The sequence below is a fragment of the Malaclemys terrapin genome, chromosome 15 (genome assembly GCF_027887155.1).
Source record: "Malaclemys terrapin pileata isolate rMalTer1 chromosome 15, rMalTer1.hap1, whole genome shotgun sequence".
In the NCBI taxonomy this organism is placed as follows: Eukaryota; Metazoa; Chordata; order Testudines; family Emydidae; genus Malaclemys; species Malaclemys terrapin.
The window spans coordinates 8,692,461-8,711,867 of record NC_071519.1 but is presented as its reverse complement, the minus strand read 5'-3'; the positions used below and the strand labels follow the sequence as shown (position 1 = coordinate 8,711,867).

The 19,407-nt window shown below is 44.8% G+C and overlaps 1 protein-coding gene across 9 annotated transcripts in view; it reads right to left on the bottom strand.

The window, feature by feature from the left end:
- LOC128822992 (zinc finger protein OZF-like) overlaps window positions 1–19,407 on the bottom strand; it is a 40,489-nt gene that overhangs the window by 15,891 nt on the left and 5,191 nt on the right. For 2 of the 9 annotated variants that reach the window (XM_054004954.1, XM_054004955.1), the window contains exon 1: window positions 4,136–4,695. In XM_054004954.1, the coding sequence (XP_053860929.1) occupies window positions 4,136–4,526 (391 nt within the window). In that variant the 5' untranslated portion in view covers window positions 4,527–4,695. Of the gene's footprint in view, window positions 1–4,135; window positions 4,696–8,701; window positions 8,829–11,593; window positions 11,998–19,407 lie in introns of those variants that run through there. The other 7 variants (XM_054004961.1, XM_054004960.1, XM_054004959.1 and 4 more) reach the window with 7 other exon arrangements.

Here is a 19,407-nt window from a genome sequence, read left to right as displayed (position 1 = left end):
AGCAGGTCAAAGACTTAGCTACACCAGAACTGTGACATCGCAAAAGCACCTTTTGGGGAATTAGGAAATCTAGTTACTCAGGCGTAATGGGAGGGAGAATTCACACACTGGGGGAGTTTGAGAAGGTTGGGGAACTAAACACTAAAATTCTTCTGGAAAATGGAGACTGTAAGAAACAAGAACTGGGCCATGTAACCTCAGGAACATGCATGGAGGAGCAAGGAGGTGAACATAAATAAATGGGTTATTGAGCCTTATATTAGGCTCAGGCTTTGTGGGAGTAGTTATACTGAAGTCTAGGATTTACCTGAATAGGCCTAAGGAGAGAATCCCAGGTTAGATATTTTGCACCCTCATTTTGAGAGACTAATGAGTAACCACAAACAGGTGCAACATGCCACAGGATTCTGAAAGAAGGAAGTTTGGGGCGGGCTTTTAGCAATTAGGTTGCTATGCAGTATCTCAGCAGTTGGACCGCATTCATATATTGGAATTATTAATAAATAAGTGATGTAAATCATGAGTATTAATGCTTGATGCTTAATTATGGACTTCCCAAAGGCCACATATGAGTTGGGGCAGTTATTGACATTACTGTAATCAGAGTAAGGAAACAGATATAGTATATAGCCATGCTATTACCATAAGGAAGTGGATAAAATACCTCTCCTAGTTACCACTTTTTCATTTTGTTGGGTCCTCGAGACAGTGTAAACTGAAACAGGGCCTCCCTTGCCTCTCGATCTTTGTTTCCAATGGTGTCCATAACTTGTAAGTATGCACAGTGCAAGACCCTCTTTACAATACTTATCTTAGTCTAATCGTTATGTGTATTAATCCTTTCCTATGATTTCAATTATAATGGTCTGTATTAAATCAAGTTTCTGTGTGTTTCACCGAATTTCATCTTCTCAATTAACTTTGAGTAGCCATGTACAAGGGCAAGTTTTACCCCAATACGTAATATTATAGATGTAAAAACTGTACAGGTTACACTACCACCTTGTGACATCATCAACAAAGTGCCCGGGTCGTGGCCCTCCTATGGGAGGGAGGAATGCAGCAAGGACTCAGGATCGGTGGCCAGGATCGCTATGCACAGAGATGGGGAGGTTAGATGGGGAGGGGGGTAATGAGTGGGAGAGGGAGTCAAGAGTTAAAATAATAATATTTGGGGGGGAAATGTTTAATTAAGAGAAATAAAACTGGAGTGTAGACGCTAAAGTAACAAGGCTTGGGTAGGGATTTGGGGTTAAAGGTCTGAGATCCCCCACAGCTCTAGATCCCCAAACCTCTCCTCCCTCCCACTGACCCATCCAGCCCACTTCCTGGATGCCTTCCTCCATACTCCCCTCCCTTTCTTCCCATTACTCTCAGCCAGCACTACCTCCAGCACCTTGAGAGTTTCTTGTGTTCCCTCATAGTCTCTCACTACCTCATCCCTCCCTGTTGCTTATTAGCTGTAACTCTGCAAACACCCTCGCCATGTCCTGACACCCCAGAATTATCTACTCCCCCGTTCTCCTCCCATGGCTCTGTTCTCCCTTCCCTTGTGGGGTCCTGAATGGCAACATTACACGCTCTCCTATAAAAAGATGAGCTCATCTGACTGTCACACAAGCCATGCATGAGTCATACAGCTATTTACTCAATTTAGAATTCTACAGGTGGCATATTTTCCTCTTAAAATGAGGAAAAGTCATGAAAGCTCTAGTTATTCATTTAATTAATATATTCAATAAGGATAAATTAAATAAAATTTTGAAATGACTGATAGCACCAAAAAAACACATGTCCAAAAATTATTCTAGTGGGTGGGAGACAAGGCAAAAAAAGGGGGGGCAAGGAAACTTGTCAAAACTTGTGTCAAGGTTGCTTCCCCACTTTGAACTTTAGGGTACAAATGTGGGGGCCTGCATGAAATCTTCTAAGCTTAACTACCAGCTTAGATCTGGTCCGCTGCCACCATCCCAAAGCTAATTCCCTTCCCTGGGAGGCCTTGAGAGACCTTCACCAATTCCCTGGTGAACACAGATCCAAACCCCTTGGATCTTAAAACAAGGAGAAATTAACCATCCCCCTTCCTTCCTCCCACCAACTCCTGGTGGATCAAGATCCAACCCCCTTGGATCTAAAAACAAGGAAAAATCAATCAGGTTCTTAAAAAGAAAGCTTTTAATTAAAGAAAAAGGTAAAAATCCTCTTTGTAAAATCAGGATGGAAAAATAACTTTACAGGGTAATCAAACTTAAAGAGCTCAGAGGACCCCCCTCTAGCCTTAGGTTCAAAGTACAGCAAACAGAGATAAACACTCTAGTAAAAGGTACATTTACAAATTGAGAAAACAAAGATAAACTAACACGCCTTGCCTGGCTGTTTACTTACAAGTTTGAAATATGAGAGACTTGTTCAGAAAGATTTGGAGAACCTGGATTGATGTCTGGTCCCTCTGAGTCCCAAGAGCAAACAACTTCCCAAACAAAGAGCACAAACAAAAGCCTTCCGCCCCTCCCAAGATTTGAAAGTATCTTGTCCCCTTATTCGTCCTTTGGGTCAGGTGTCCGCCAGGTTACCTGAGCTTCTTAACCCTTTACAGGGAAAAGGATTTTGGAGTCTCTGGCCAGGAGGGATTTTATAGTACTATACACAGGAGAGCTGTTACCCTTCCCTTTATAGTTATGACACGCCCCCCCAAATCACAGATAGTGTTGGACAGCCGGTTCGACACTGGCTGTGATTTCTTCCTGGAGCTCTAGGAGAAAACAGAGTTAATAAGACACATGTGCCTTTAGACATACTACTGATTATATAAAAACTAACAATATGTTCCACATTCCAAGAACAATTTTTAACCAGTTGATTCTGGGAAACTTTCCCGGGAGAGTGCATCAGCCACTTTGTTAGAAGCCCCTGAAATGTGCTGTATTTCAAAATCAAAATCTTGGAGAGCTAAACTCCACCGAAGAAGTTTTTTGTTATTCCCCTTGGTGGTATGAAGCCACTGTAGCGCAGCATGGTCTGTTTGTAGTTGGAAACGCCGTCCCCAAACATATGGGCGTAGCTTTTCCAGCACCTACACAATGGCGTAGCATTCCTTTTTGCTGATTGACCAGTGGCTTTCCCTCTCAGACAGTTTCTTGCTGAGAAACACGACAGGATGGAATTCTTGATCCGGTCCTTCCTGCATTAAAACTGCTCACACGCCCCGCTCGGACGCATCTGTGGTTACTAGGAACGGTTTGTCAAAGTCTGGGGCCCTTAGCACAGGGTCAGACATGAGTGTCGCCTTAAGCTGGTGAAAGGCTTAAGACACTCATCAGTCCAATGAACTACATTTGGCTGTTTCTTTCTGGTTAGGTCTGTTAGCGGGGTGGCGATTTGGCTATAGTGTGGTACAAATTGCCTATAATATCCGACCAAGCATAAGATGGATTGGACCTGTTTCTTTGACTTTGGAACCGGCCACTTTTGGATAGCATCCACTTTGGCCTATAGGGGATTTATAGTTCATTGACCCACCTGGTGCCCCAGGTAAGTCACTCTGTTTTGGCCTATTTGACTCTTTTTAGCCTTAACAGTTAGACCTGCCTGTCAGATGCGCTCGAAGACTTTTTCCAGGTGCTCCAGGTGTTCTGTCCATGAATCAGAAAAAATGGCCACATCATCGAGGTAGGCAACTGCAGATTCTCCCAATCCCGCTAGGGGACCATCTACAAGTCTTTGGAGGTGGCGGGTGCATTCTGCAACCCGAAAGGGAGTACATTGAATTCATACACCCCTGCCTGGGTGACGAAGGCTGACCTTTCCTTAGCGGGTTCATCAAGTGGTACTTGCCAGTACCCTTTGGTTAAGTCTAAAGTAGAGATGAATTAGGCATGTCCCAATTTCTCCAATAGCTCATCTGTGCGTGGCATTGGATAGTTGTCAGGACGAGTTACAGCATTTAGCTTACGGTAGTCCACGCAAAAGTGTATTTCCCCATCTGGTTTGGGAACTAGAACCACTGGAGATGCCCATGAACTATTAGAGGGGCGGATTATACCCATCTGTAGCATGTCCTGGATCTCCCTTTGTATAGCAGTTTGGGCATGAGGTCACTCCCGGTAGGGTGGGGTTCTAATTGGGTGAGCATTACCTGTGTCAATAGAGTGGTATGCCCGTTCAATCCGTCCTGGAGTGGCTGAGAAAATTGGTGCAAAGCTTGTGCACAGCTCCTTGATCTGCTGTCGCTGCAGACGTCCAAGGGTCGCGGAGACGTTCACCTCTTCCACGCCACCACCCCTTTTTCCTTCGTAGTAGACACCTTCAGGCCACTCCTTGTCATCTGTTTCCTGGGCTGTAAACTGGCAAACGTTTAATTCTCTGGAATAAAAGGGCTTAAGAGAATTAACATGGTATACCTTAGGCTTTATGTTGGAGGTGGGGGAGGCTATGAGATAGTTAACAGCTCCTAGGTGCTCCTGGACCGTGAATGGTCCTTCCCACGATGCTTCCATTTTATGGGCCTGGAGCGCCTTTAAGACCATGACTTGGTCTCCTACTTTGAAGGACCGTTCTCTGGAATGTTTATCATACCAGGCCTTTTGCTTTTCCTGAGCATCCTTTAGGTTTTCTTTAGCAAGGGCTAAAGAGTGTCGGAGGGTGCTTTGTAGGTTACTTACAAAGTCTAGAATGTTAGTTCCTGGAGAAGGCGTAAACCCCTCCCATTGCTGCTTCACCAACTGTAATGGCCCCTTAACCTCGTGGCCATAAACAAGTTCAAATGGTGAAAACCCTAAACTGGGATGTGGTACAGCCCTGTAGGCAAAAAGCAACTGCTGCAACACTAGGTCCCAATCATTGGAGTGTTCATTTACGAATTTACGTATCATGGCCCCAAAAGTTCCATTAAACCTCTCCAGCAGGCAATTGGTTTGATGGTGATAAGGGGTGGCAACCAAGTGATTCACCCCATGAGCTTCCCACAGGTTTTCCATGGTTCCTGCCAGGAAATTAGTTCCTGAATCTGTAAGGATGTCGGAGGGCCACCCTACCCTAGCAAAAATGTCTGCTATGCCTGGCACACACTTTTAGCCCTGGTGTTGCTTAAGGGTACTGCTTCCGGCCATCGGGTAGCAAAATCCATGAAAGTCAGCATGTTCTGCTTTCCTCTGGGGGTCTTCTTTGGGAAAGAACCCAGAATATCTACAGCTACTCACTGAAATGGGACTTCAATTATGGGTAGTGGCTGGAGAGGGGCTTTAACCTGGTTTTGGGGCTTTCCCACTCCTTGGCACACCTCACAAGACCGGACATAATTAGCAACGTTCTTGGCCATTCCCTCCCAGTGGAAGGACTTCCCCAACCGGTCTTTGGTTCTGTTCACCCCAGAATGGCCACTGGGACGATCATGGGCTAAGCTCAAGAGCTTTACCCGATACTTAGTGGGAACTACCAACTGTCTTTGAGGATGCCAGTCTTCCTGGTGCCCACCAGAAAGAGTCTCCTTGTATAAAAGTCCTTGTTCTACAACAAACCGGGATTGGTTAGAAGAACTGAGAGGCAGTGGGGTGCTGTGCTGCCCCCCAAGCTTTTTGAAGGCTGTCATCTGCTTCCTGCTCAGCCTGGAACTGTTCCCTTGATGCTGGAGACATCAGTTCCTCCTTGGACTGTGGACTGGGGCTTGGTCCCTCTGGAAGAGATGCAGGTGCTGGGGCTGTTTCCATTGACTGTGAACCGCTGTCCGCGGGTGCACTATGTGATATTTCAGGCTCTGGCTGAGCCTCTTGGGTAGGGTTATCTGCTGCTTCTGCCAGTTCAGGCTCGCTGGTGCCCTCTGGCGTTGGAGTGAGTGGTAGACGGGTTTGCAAGCGCTGGACTCAGTGCTGGCAATAGTTCTGTTGCTGGTTGTGTTGCCAGTTCCGGTTCTGGGACTGGCTTTGGCTGGGTCTCTGGGATTGGATCCACTACAGCTGTTGCAGTCGTTGGCAGGGGATCCGGTTCCACCACCTTTCTCTGGATCTCTGGTAACACAGACGGGGCCCTGGTGGACGGCTCAGGAACAGGGATGGGGGTGAAAGCTGGCTTAGCCTGGCTGCGGGTGACTATTCCCACCCTCTTGGCTAGAACAACCATGTGAAGCAAGTCTTCCCCCAGCAGCATGGGGATGGGATAATTGTCATAGACTGCAAAAGTCCACATTCCTGACCAGCCCTTGTACTGGACATGCAACTTGGCTGTAGGCAAGGTTACAGACTGTGACACGAAGGGCTGAATTGTCACTGGAGCCTCCGGGTTGATGAGTTTGGGGTCCACTAGGGATTGGTGGATTGTCGACACCTGTGCCCCAGTGTCCCTCCAAGTGATAACCTTCTTTCCGCCCACTCTCAAGGTTTCCCTTCACTCCGAGTGTATGAGAGTGGCATCTGGGTCTGGGGATCTTTGGTGTGATTGGGGTGTAATGAAATGTAATCGGTTGGGGTTCTTGGGGCAGTGAGCCTTTATATGTCCCAGTTCATGACATTTAAAACATCACCCTGCTAAGGTATCACCGGGGCGATGCTGGTTGGTGGAGACTGGTGTGGTGGGGTGAGAAGGCGTCTGGGGTTTCCCTTGGGATGTGGGTGGGGCCTTGGGTTGTCCCCGGTGGTAAGGTTTGGTTTCGGGTTGCCCCTTCTGATATTCACTCCAACTGCTACTAGTTTTTTTCTTTTCTGCCACCTCCACCCATTTGGCTCCAATCTCCCCCACCTCGGTTACAGTTTTGGGCTTCCCATCTAGGATGTACCTTTCTATTTCCTCAGGAACCCCCTCTAAAAACTGCTCTATTTGCATCAGTAAGGGAAATTTTTCCATAGATTTAACATTTGCTCCTGATATCCAGGCATCCCAATTTTTCCCAATGTGGTAGGCATGTCGGGTAAATGACACATCGGGTTTCCACCTTAGGGCTCTGAACCGCCGACAGGCATGCTCAGGTGTTAGCCCCATTCTGATTCTGGCCTTGTTTTTAAAAAGTTCATAACTGTTCATGTGTTCCTTAGGCATTTCAGCCGCCACCTCTGCTAAGGGTCCACTGAGCTGCGGCCTCAGCTCTACCATGTACTGGTCTGTAGTGATGCTGTATCCAAGGCAGGCCCTTTCAAAATTTTCTAAGAAGACCTCAGAATCATTGCCTGCCTTGTAGGTGGGGAATTTTCTGGGATGGGAAGTGGTATCTGGAGAGGGGTTGTTAGGATTGGCTGTTGTATCTGGCCTAGCCCGTGCTAATTCCAGTCATGCTTCATCTCTTTTTCTCTCAGCTCCATAGGTCTCTGGTGGGCCTCCTCTTTGGCTTTCTCTTCTCTTTCTCTCTGCTCTTTCTCGAGTTTTTTTAATTGAAGCAGTCTCTGATTTTTTTTTCATTTTCTTCTGCTTCTAGTCTGGCCAGTTCTATTTTGTTAGCTACTTCTTTGGTAGTCATTTTCCTGTTTTCTTGTGCTGGGCCACACCCCTCTGCAGTTGACTGAAACTGGGATACACTCAGCTCAGGCTGCTGCTGAGGTAACAGAGACTTTCTAACTAGCTATCCCCGAGAGGTAGAAAGCAAAAAAACAATTCAGCTTGTAAATTCCTTTTACCAGTTGTTTGCTCACTGATTGAGCACTTCTCTTAACAAAGATCCTTGTTAAAAAAAACTTAACACCTCTGCCTTCAAGCAAGGAGAGACAAGATATGCATCTACCTTAAGCTCTACTTTCCAAGCAGCTAGAAAGGAGAAAAAAAAATCTTACTGGCTTTTGGTTTAAAATGATCCCACCGCTCTGCCACCATGTCAAGGCTGCTTCCCCACTTTGAACTTTAGGGTACAAATGTGGGGGCCTGCATGAAATCTTCTAAGCTTAACTACCAGCTTAGATCTGGTCCGCTGCCACCATCCCAAAGCTAATTCCTTCCCTGGGTAGCCTTGAGAGACCTTCACCAATTCCCTGGTGAATACAGATCCAAACCCCTTGGATCTTAAAACAAGGAGAAATTAACCATCCCCCTCCTTCCTCCCACCAACTCCTGGTGGATCAAGATCCAACCCCCTTGGATCTAAAAACAAGGAAAAATCAATCAGGTTCTTAAAAAGAAGGCTTTTAATTAAAGAAAAAGGTAAATATCCTCTTTGTAAAATCAGGATGGAAAAATAACTTTACAGGGTAATCAAACTTAAAGAGCTCAGAGGACCCCCCTCTAGCCTTAGGTTCAAAGTACAGCAAACAGAGATAAACACCCTAGTAAAAGGTACATTTACAAGTTGAGAAAACAAAGATAAACTAACACGCCTTGCCTGGCTGCTTACTTGCAAGTTTGAAATATGAGAGACTTGTTCAGAAAGATTTGGAGAACCTGGATTGATGTCTGGTCCCTCTCAGTCCCAAGAGCAAACAACTTCCCAAACAAAGAGCACAAACAAAAGCCTTCCGCCCCTCCCAAGATTTGAAAGTATCTTGTCCCCTTATTGGTCCTTTGGGTCAGGTGTCAGCCAGGTTACCTGAGCTTCTTAACCCTTTACAGGGAAAAGGATTTTGGAGTCTCTGGCCAGGAGGGATTTTATAGTACTGTACACAGGAGAGCTGTTACCCTTCCCTTTATAGTTATGACAACGTGTATAATTAATAAAGGTATAAAGTTATTACTATTCAGGTTCTTTAGAGACCCCACAGCTTCTAATATCCGAGTGGACAGGACTCCTTACCCAGCAAGACCACCATCTCATAGTTCTCCTGCATGACATCCCTGTAGAGGGCTCTCTGAGTGGGGTCCAGCAGAGCCCCCTCTGCCCTGGTGAAATGCACAGCCACCTCCTCAAAAGTCACCAGCCCCTGAAAGAGCAAGAGTCCAACAGTCAGTACCTGCTGCCCCAGTCACAACCCCACTATTCACGGAACAGCAGCACCAGGTAAATGGAAGCTCCAGGAGGCACATGTTAACAGAGTCCCACCCCACCTTCCTTACAGCAGCCAGGAGACATCAGAGGGTTGAAAGAGAGAACCTTTGTGTCTCCCAGCTGACAGACGGAGGCAGGATCTTCACATTTATCACATACCTACTAGCCAGAGCTTGATATAGGATATGGGGCTGTCTCTGGACCCTACTGGTGGCTCCTTGGTAGGAATCCCAACACTCTCCAAATAAAATATATGGAAGAAAGGGGAAGTCAATAGTAAAGAATATAAGTGAGAAGGTCAGAATTGTAGAAAATTGGTAAGGGAAGCTATCAGAAATCAATGACCAATCAATGAAAATAAGAAGGAAGTTTTAAAAAGTATATTAAGTACAACATTAATCTTAACAATGTTAGTGGTAAATTACTAGATGGAAATGGTAGAATTATCAAAAATAATGCAGAAGAGGTAAAAGTGTTCAATAAATATTTCTCTTGGATTTGGAGAAAAACAGATGATGTAACACATATCATAAGATGTTGATGCCAACAGTCTTTCCATTCCAACAGTAACTCACGAGGACGTTAAACAGCAGCTATTAAAGTTAGACATGTTTAAATCAGTGGGTCCAAATAACCAGAGTTTTGAAAGACCTGGTGGAGGAGCGTGGTGGACTGTTAATATTGATTTTAATTAGGACTTGGAACACTGGGGAAATTCCATAAGACTGGAATAAAGCTAATGCTGTGCCAATATTTAAAAAGTGTAAAAGAGAGGACCTAATTACAAGAGAGTGCTAGTCTGAAATCGATATTGGGCAAGATAATGGAGCAGCCGATACTGGATTTCATTAATTAAGAATTAAAGGAGGGTAATATAATTAGTACCAATTAACAAAAGGTTTAGACACAATAAATCCTATCAAACTAACTGGATATCCTTATTGGATGAGATCAAAAGTTTGGTTGCAGCTAATAATACTGATGTAATATACCTAGACTTCTGTAAGGCATATGACCTGGTTCAGCCCAATATTTTGACTAGAAAACTAGCAAGATACAAAATACACATGGTATACATTAAATAGATTAAAAACTATGATTGTAAATGGGGAACCATGGTCGAGTGGATGTATTTCTAGCGGGTTCCCGCAAGGATTGTATCTTGGCCCTGTGCTATTTAAACATTCTTATCAATGACCTAGAAGAGAATATAAAATCATCACTGATAAAGTTTGCAGTTGCCACAAAGATTGGGGATGGTGGTAACAAATGAAGTGTCAATAGATTCAGGCTCCAGCACTGGGAGTCTGGGAAGTTTTCCCAGCCCTGGCTGGAGGGCAATTTCCTGTTCCACAAAGAGGGGAAGTTCCATTCCCAACTCCTGTGCCTTGAAATTAGGCCCTACCTGACACTAAACCCCATATTCAGTATAGTGGTATGATTATAATAGAATTAGGTCATAATTATGATGCATTATGTGCAAGATGTATCATTTGCAGTGTCATTGGAAAAGTTAGGATAATCCTATTCAGCAAATCATATTTGTGTGCATAGATCATGTTTGAATCTGAAGTTATGGATATTAAGTCTGTATCTGTCTTTCAAATGTGCTTACTCTGGGTAACACCCACAACTAGCCTTTCAGGTACAACAATGAAGAAGCCAGACAGTGCTGATGGCTCATCAACAAAGACAATGGACCGTGGAAGAGCTTAGCCTTCCTGTGAATGTTTCAGCCAGCCTATGAGTCATGGCTACTATGACTCAGCAGTGCATGCTAGGGCATGTGACCAGACCACATGACACTGAACTCCATTTTGGTACCTGTATTTTTCCACTAACTGGACTGGGAACTGAGTTTGGAAGAAAGGGTTCCTGCCATGTGGAAAAGCTACATAAGGTGGGGTGTGACATCTTCTCTTAGATAAAAGCGGTGTGATGTAACTAATCCAGTGCTTACTCGACAATTGGGTCGAGGGGAACAAGTATGGCAATAAAGAAGCCTGTACTGATATCCGCCTCTGGGTAAACCTGCTCCTTTTTTCTTCTAACAATAATCACTTTAAATCTATCTTTCTGCAGCTAATAAACTGGTTTTATGCTTTATCTTAACCTGTGTATTTTGAGTGAAGTGTCTGGGGAAAATCTGAGCTTGGTTAGCACAAGCTTGTTGTGCATATCTTTCCCATATTGAGGGGAAGGTGAATTATATTAATGAGCTTACATTATAGAGATCCCTGTGCAACTATAAGATGGTATAATTCTGAATTTACATTACAGCAAGTGTGCAATGTTGGGGAGCTGGGAAATTGGCTGTTGTCTTCTATCTGTCCTTGAGTGGCTTAGGTAAATTACTCAGGTAGCTTAGTTGGGTGTATGGCGCCACCTGCTGTTGTGCTGGGTGATAACAGGGCTTGGCTGAATCTCCAGCAAAGCAGCGTGAGAAGGGCCAGCCCAGCTTGAGGGTTATAGGGCACAGCAGTTCCCAGAAGCCCCCCAGAGTGCACCCCAGGGGGTGACAACCCATCACACCCTAGATTACACAAGTCTCAGCAGGTTTGTCACATCCTGTCCGCTCCCTTTTTCCAACCTAGATATTTCCTGCCTCCCACCACCTGTAGCAGCTACCACCTTCCTATGCATTTACTGCTCCTCTCCCTCCAAGCAGAGCCCACCACCAGCTCCGTGATAATCTCTTACCTGAGCCAGCTCCATTGCAGCCATTTCCTTCCCCTGGGAGGATGGGATGATCTGGAGCAAAACGTGGACGTTATTCTGTAGCCTAACAGGACGAGAAGGGCAATGTGAGAGAATTCAGAGGGGGCTTTCGTCCATTCCACAGGCCGACTCCCCCCAGGATTTTTCCCTACTAATGGACATTCTAGGATCTGCCACACTGTGAAGCACAGAGTGACCTATTCCAGTAGAGGCCTAGCCCCTTCCGACCAGGGTGTAACCATCTGAGAAATGGTGAAACTCTCCCAGTAACAGTCTCTCTGTTACATTTACCAAGTTTGAGGATGATACCAAGCTGGGAGGGGTTGCAACTGCTTTGGAGGACAGGATTAAAATTCAAAATGATCTGGACAAACTGGAGAAATGGTCTGAAGTAAATAGGGTGAAAGTCAATAAGGACAAATGCAAAGTACATCGCTTAGGAAGGAACAATCAGTTGCACACATACAAAATGGGAAATGAGTGCCTAGGAAGGAGTACTGCGGAAAGGGATCTGGGGGTCATAGTGGATCACAATCTAAATATGAGTCAACAGTGAAATGTTGTTGCAAAAAAAAGGAAACATCATTCTGGGATATATTAGCAGGAATACTGCAAGCAAGACACGAGAAGTAATTCTTCTGCTCTACTTCTCACTAATTAGGCCACAACTGGAGTACTGTGTCCAGTTGTGGGTGCCACATTTCAGGAAAGATGTGGACAAATTGGAGAAAGTCCAGAGAAGAGCAACAAAAATGATTAAAGGTCTAGAAAACATGACCTCTGAGGGAAGATTGAAAAAATTGGGTTTGTTGAGTCTGGAGAAGAGAAGACTGAGAGGGGACATGATCACAGTTTTCAAGTACATAAAAGGTTGTTACAAAGATGTGGGTGAAAAATTGTTCTTAACCTCTGAGAAAAGGACAAGAAGCAATGGGCTTAAATTGCAGCAAGGGCGGTCTAGGATAGAGATTAGGAAAAAAAAACTTCCTAACTGTCAGTGTGGTTAAGCACTGGAATAAATTGCCTAGGGAGGTTGTGGAATCTCCATCTGTCATAACTATAAAGGGAAGGGTAACAGCCCTCCAGTGTACAATACTATAAAATCCCTCCTGACCAGAGACTCCAAAATCCTTTTACCTGTAAAGAGTTAAGAAGCTCAGGTAACCTGGCTGACACCTGACCCAAAGGACCAATAAGGGGACAAAATACTTTCAAATCTTGGTGGGGGGAAGGCTTTTGTTTGTGCTCTTTGTTTTTGGGTTGTTCGCTCTCGGAACTAAGAGGGACCAGACATCAATCCAGGCTCTCCAAATCTTTCTGAACAAGTCTCTCATATTTCTAACTTGTAAGTAAACAGCCAGGCAAAGTGTGTTAGTTTTTATCTTTGTTTTCTCAACTTTTAAATGTACCTTTTACTAGGGTGTTTACCTCTGTTTGCTGTAACTTTGAACCTAAGGCTAAAGGGGATTCCTCTGGGCTCTTTAAGTTTAATTACCCTGTAAAGTTATTTTCCATCCTGATTTTACAGAGATGATTTTTACCTTTTTCTTTAATTAAAAGCCTTCTTTTTAAGAATCTGATTGATTTTCCTTGTTTTTAGATCCAAGGGGGTTGGATCTTGATCCACCAGGAGTTGGTGGGAGAAAGGAGGGAGATGGTTCATTTCTCCTTGTTTTAAGATCCAAGGGATTTGGATCTGTATTCACCAGGGAATTGGTGAAGAGTCTCTCAAGGCTACCCAGGGAAGGGAATTAGCACATTGGGAGTGGTGGCAGCAGACCAGATCTAAGCTGGTAGTTAAGCTTAGAAGTTTTCATGCAGGCCCCCATATCTGTACCCTAAAGTTCAGAGTGGGGAAGCAGCCTTGACACCATCATTGAGGATTTTTAAGAGCAGGCTGGACAAACACCTGTCAGGGTTTGTCTAGATTATACTTAGTCCTGCCTTGAGTGCAGGGGACTGAAATAGATGACCTCTCAAGGTCCCTTCCAGTTCTATGAACCAAAGGCGAGAGAAGAGCAGAATCAAAGGAGTCACTTTGGGGGATGCTCCCTGTCATTGTCCCCAAGGCACTGTCTCAGGTTTACAAAGTTGTTTGATGCTTCAGCCTTTATACAGTCTCTCCTGGGAGTGCCCCCTTTCATGGGCTGGGCCTACTTTTACCTTTTGACAAGTGTGAACGTGGGGGCTCTGAGACTGGGCCTTCTTGCCTCAGCACACTTTGTTTCTTTCTGTGGCTCCTCAGTGAGTCTAAATGAGTAGATACTCCTGATAGAGACTGTGAATATAAGAAGGGCCTACTGTGTCAGACCAATGGTCCATCTAGCTCAGTGGCCAATGCCAGGTGCTTCAGAGGGAATGAACAGAACAGGTCATCATCAAGTGATCCATCCCCTGTCACCCATTCCCAGCTTCTGGCAAACAGAGGCTAGAGACACCATCCCTGCCCATCCTGCCTGTGACACTGGCCGATGAGGTGTTAGCTCTTGAAAAAGCCCCCATGTCTTAATTGAACAAGGACAAACGTATAGCTGGAATCAGTCTGGCTCACTTGTGTTAGTATTGTTAAAAGAGGTATTAGGATTATAACAATGTGTTTAGACGTCACTGAATGCTTGTGAGTTGCTGCCTTGGTTAATATCTGACTAGTTGTATTGTGAGCCTCTGTTACTATGTAAATCAGCAGACAGCAGAGTGTCTTTACCTAGGGGAAGTGCTGATTGGCAACAGAATGCATCCTGCCTCGCAGGAAAGGTCCCTCAACACCAGATAGACTATTATGGGATGTTAAAGAAGACAAAAGATGGTTTTTGACCTCCCATTAGCTGAGTTTGCACATGGCAGGAAGGTGATAAAAACCCCATACAGAAGGAACAGATTATATATATGATGCTTGGACTCTGGGGGGCAAAGTTTCTAGGCATAAGCAAGAAATCCCCAGCTGATTAGCCTGGGTTAGTCCCTAGGAAGATATAGAGCTTGTTTATCATAGAAGCTTCTATTACCTTTTGAAATTTAAGACTGTAACTTGTCTGCATCTATATGATTACCTGCTTTAACTTTGTAAACAACTCTCATTTCCTTTTAAATAAGTCTTAATACAGGTTATTACAGGACTGGCTACAAGCATTGTCTTTGTTGTGAGATCTCAGATTCAATTGACCTAAGTAAGTGACTGGTCCTTTGGGACAAGGTCAGGCTTCACAAAGCCCTGGCTGGGATGATTTAATTGAGGATTGGTCCTGCTTTGAGCAGGGGGTTGGACTAGATGACCTCGTGAGGTCTCTTTCAACCCTGATATTCTATGACTGGCAGTAACCTGAACATTGCTGTGATTCGTGGTGTAAGGCAGTGGTTCTCAACCAGGGGTCTGGGGCACACTGCGGGGCCACTAGCAGGTTTCAGGGGGGCCACCAAGTAAGGCCAGTATTAGACTCGCTGAGGCCCAGGACAAAAAGTGGAAATCCCAGCGCATGGAGCTGAAGTCCAGGGCCCTGAGCCCCACCAGCCAGGGCTGAAGCCAAAGCCTAAGTTATGTGGATTTGCGGGGCCCCTGTGGCATGGTACCCGCAGAGAGGAAGAAAGTGCCCCGAGGCCTCAGCCACAGGGTTGAGCCCTGACACACTACTGGCTTAGAGGTTCTCTGCCAGTCAGGAAGGGGTAGCAGTGAGGGAAGACTGGCAACTGATGGTTGGAGGGGTGAAGAGGCTTGGGGTATGGTGGGGAAAGAAGCATCTGGGATTGGATAACCTGGGGCTGGGCAGTCTCCATAAGGGACACTTGCTCCACCTGTGCCCTTTCCACACCCTCTTGCAAGTAGACAATGATCACCCTGACCCCACGCCACCCCTAGCTGTGTCTGAGGACTCTTCCAAGTTACACCCACTAACTCTCTTCCTATTTGGGGCATAGTTCAGGGCAACAATTTCCCTCCAAGATCAACCCAGCTGGTTGTTGTCTGTTCTGGTGCCACAGTGTTGATGTCACTAGGCCTAAATGAACCAAAGTTCCTCCATGTTTAACTCTAATCGACCTCAAAAGCCAGGGACAGAAATTGGAATGTGTAACAACCAGTTATCAATTACAACCCCCCACCCCTCATACTAGTACCAAGCGGTAATAATGAGGCCTGTATGTTTCTGGCTGAAGGGGAGATAATAAATCAAAGGGAAACAGGATCAGATAACGGTTTAGAGGAGTGTTACTAACAAGCTAGACTTATAGTCGCCAGAATGATTTAACTGCTCAAATGTATAAACATGGCTTTTGTAAAAGAAGGGAGGGGGAAGAGGGAGGAACTTAGCTGTGAAATGTAATTGCTTGCTACTTGCTAAAAGTAAACTATTATAGGAGAAAGTGAGGGGGAAGGGGGAAAGAAAGGGGGGTAAAGGGGGAAGCCTAGCTGCAAACAGAATAAAAAGGTAAAGCTGCTTGTCTCGGTGTGCTTGATCTGAGACGTGCCAGTCTCCTTGCACTGCTTTGAGATCTCAAATAAACTTTGTTTGCTTCTCCACCCTGGTGTGTTCATTGGCGCGAAACACACCGGGCAACGAACCCCACTGTTGCTGTCCTTGGGCCCTCTGTGCCGGCAACAACAGGGTGGGTGAAAGGCAGAACCGCAGCACTTCTCGGGCAGAATTTATTTTCTTCATGCAAAAATAAAAAGAAATTCTGCGCTGGACATGAATTCTTTGCGTATGCAGTGGCACAGAATACCCACATGAGTAACTCACACCTGGCACAAACATAACCTGCTCACTCCCATCTCTTCTTCCTGTGTCTCAGAGTCCCAGAGCTACTGCTGTCATTAATGCACACAGGCTTTCACTCCCATCAGTGCTGGTGAGACACAATCCAGCTACAGGACTGAACCCTTATTCTCCCATCACATGGAACAGTCTCAGCTGAGGGGGAGATGAGAGGGGGAAGGGGTACAAAGGGAAAAGAGTTGTTGTAGCTATGTTGGTCCTAAGATATTAAAGAGGGATTTTTAATTGGTTCTAAAAGAAATTACCTCACCCACCTTGTCTCTCCAAGAGATTTGAAAGTGGCAGAAGGAGTCAAAGAGGAAGACAGAGCTCAAGATCCCCTGGAAGAAACTACATTTCCCTTCTGCCCCTGGGTATGTTTGTATCCTATATCAGGGACCATCCCATTTCTCTCACAGCACCAAAGGGAGACTGCAGCCAGCCCCAGATGGTCTTTCCTGATCCTGGGATGTGTGTTGTGAGAAAGTTTGTGTGTAGCGGGTGCATGGGCTGGGTACAGCTAGACCTACCCTGTTTCCCCGAAAATAAGACATCCTCCGAAAATAAGGCCTACTTACAGTTTTGCCTCTCGTTGTAATATAAGGCATCCCCCCGATAATAAGACCTCCCCGATAATAAGGCATCCACCGATAATAAGGCATTTTTCATTTCTGAAAAATAAGACATCCCCTGAAAATAAGACCTAGCGCATCTTTGGGAGCAAAAATTAATATAAGACACTGTCTTATTTTCGGGGAAACAGGGTATCTGCAGAGTGGAAAGTCAGGGCAACTCCAGCACAGGATGGGGGCTGTGGGCACGGGTAGTAGTTCTGGAGCTGGGCCTCTGTCCCCTCCAGGTCCCATGGCAGATGGCTCTGGCAGCATCATTGCAGGGTAAGGTTGGGGTAGTGTCTGAGATCAGGGTGAGAATTGGAGGGGGGTCCTTGCTCAAGAATGAGGGATGGAATTCACCTCCCCACCCCTCTGCAGAGCTCAGCAACTAGGGATTTATCCAGTGAAGTGAATTTCACTCTGGGTGACTTTGAGCCAGCCACTGAAAGATCCTTGTGCCTTCAGTTCCACACTGGCCACAGGAGTTTCCTAGTACTCCCTCCCCAGACTCCCGGGGGCAGCCAGGGATAATTAGTGGGTTATGGGAACTAGAAGATGAAAATTCATTAAGAACAATGATATTTGTGTGTTTATTATTAAATCCCCAGACACCCACCAATCCCTGTCCTCCTTCCGATGAGCTATAAATATCTAAGGGACTCAGCGACTGATCCTGCAGTCAGTTCCTGCCCTTCCCCACTTTCTAAAGCAGCACTTTTAAGAACAGGCCAGGGAAACATGTAAATACTTTGAACCAAACTGCAGAAGCTGCTGAGCATGGAGAAGTTAAAATGAAACCAAGGTTCCATCTCTCCAAGGTTCTGGCCCCTAGTGCAAAATTATAGACACTCCCCAGAAATATGAAATGGCAACTTCATACCTGATAGAATGTTATTTATCTATTGACTTCTGGGAATTACCAATAAAAAAAACCCTCAACCTAGTGAAGGTGATATCCTGAGGAAAAGATTGCGTGTCTTTACAAATTGGTATGATCTAATCTGGAACTTTATACACTAAAATGCCTAATTCGTAGCCCTCTGGCGATTGCCTGGTGTCACTACAGGGCAGAATTAAGGTTGGGGGCCTTAGCTGTGAATTTCCATCCCCTAGCATATTGTGATTGCTGTTAAGTGGGTTTGACAAAATTCATTTTGTCTATTTCTTTCTTTTAATTTCAATAGATGATATCGATATTTATTTTTAAGCCCTTTTTTCAATGTTTATAATTTCAATGTTCAGAGCTGTGGGAAGTCATAGGGGTCGTCAGACAACAATTATTTAATAACAACAGTAAATGTTGAGATTCCAAAAGCCAAATCATATAACTGTTCAAAGAGAAATTGTCAATGTCACTCGCAAAATATACCATGTAAATATCCTTAAATCAAACTTGACTTTCTCCAGAAGCATTTCTGTACATTACCTATATAAATATTTTTTCATCTGTGTGTGTGTGTGTACAGTGAAATCAACATTACAGCAATTTATTAATAACAATCCAATCCTTTCAGGTGTAACTTTAAGTATGAAGTACTTTAATTATTTCACTTCCTGGACTGTAATGGTTCATTTCAGGATAATTACACCCTCCCTGTGATGTATTTAGCTCTCAGTACCGTAACCTCATCATGATGTAGCTCCTGTCTGGGAGCTCTGCTGAGGCCAGTGGCATTATGATCAGAAGACGACACTCTGACACACGATCAGAGACACATCGGAGAGGGTGGAGGATGAGGTAACATGGAGGCTACCAGAGTTGAACATAGCCCTACAGAATGTCGGGCACAAACTCCCTCTCAGCCTCTCCTACCTCCCAGAGTCCGTAATTCTGAAAATGGTTCCCTGAAATGTAAATAGCCCCAGTACGAGAGACAGTGATTAACGCAGGTACCTTGGGGGCTGCAGTGCCAGCCATCTGCATTGAGGAGGGGGGTTAAGAATTGCAGTAGAAATTGGTTAGGCTGAGAGAGGGCAAAGCTGATGTGGGACTGGGAGCCGAGTAGACTAACAGGCCAGAACTCATGGGGGGTTTGGGAGAAGAAGTCAACAGGACTAGGTAGATGCACTTCAGTGTATTTTCCCCATTAACCATTCTGCTATATATTTAATTTAGAAACTTTTAATTCACATCTAAACACCTTGGAGCTAAGTTGGGTTGATGTATTTCCACTTACAGTGGTACAGTTTTAATTAGGTGCTTAATCAGATGCTTATGCAACACAAAGCAGTCAATAATTGGCATGTTTCATTAATTAACTTGACTGTGGGCTGTGCATCGCTTTTTTTTTTTTTTTTTTTTAAAAAGATGATGTAAGTGAGAGTCAATTTTAGGCATTAAGAAATGATAATTAGGTGTCACTTCATTTTTCATGTATTTATCTCAATTTTAATTTCAGTTTTGAATCAGTATTAATACCATGTTGTTTTAATA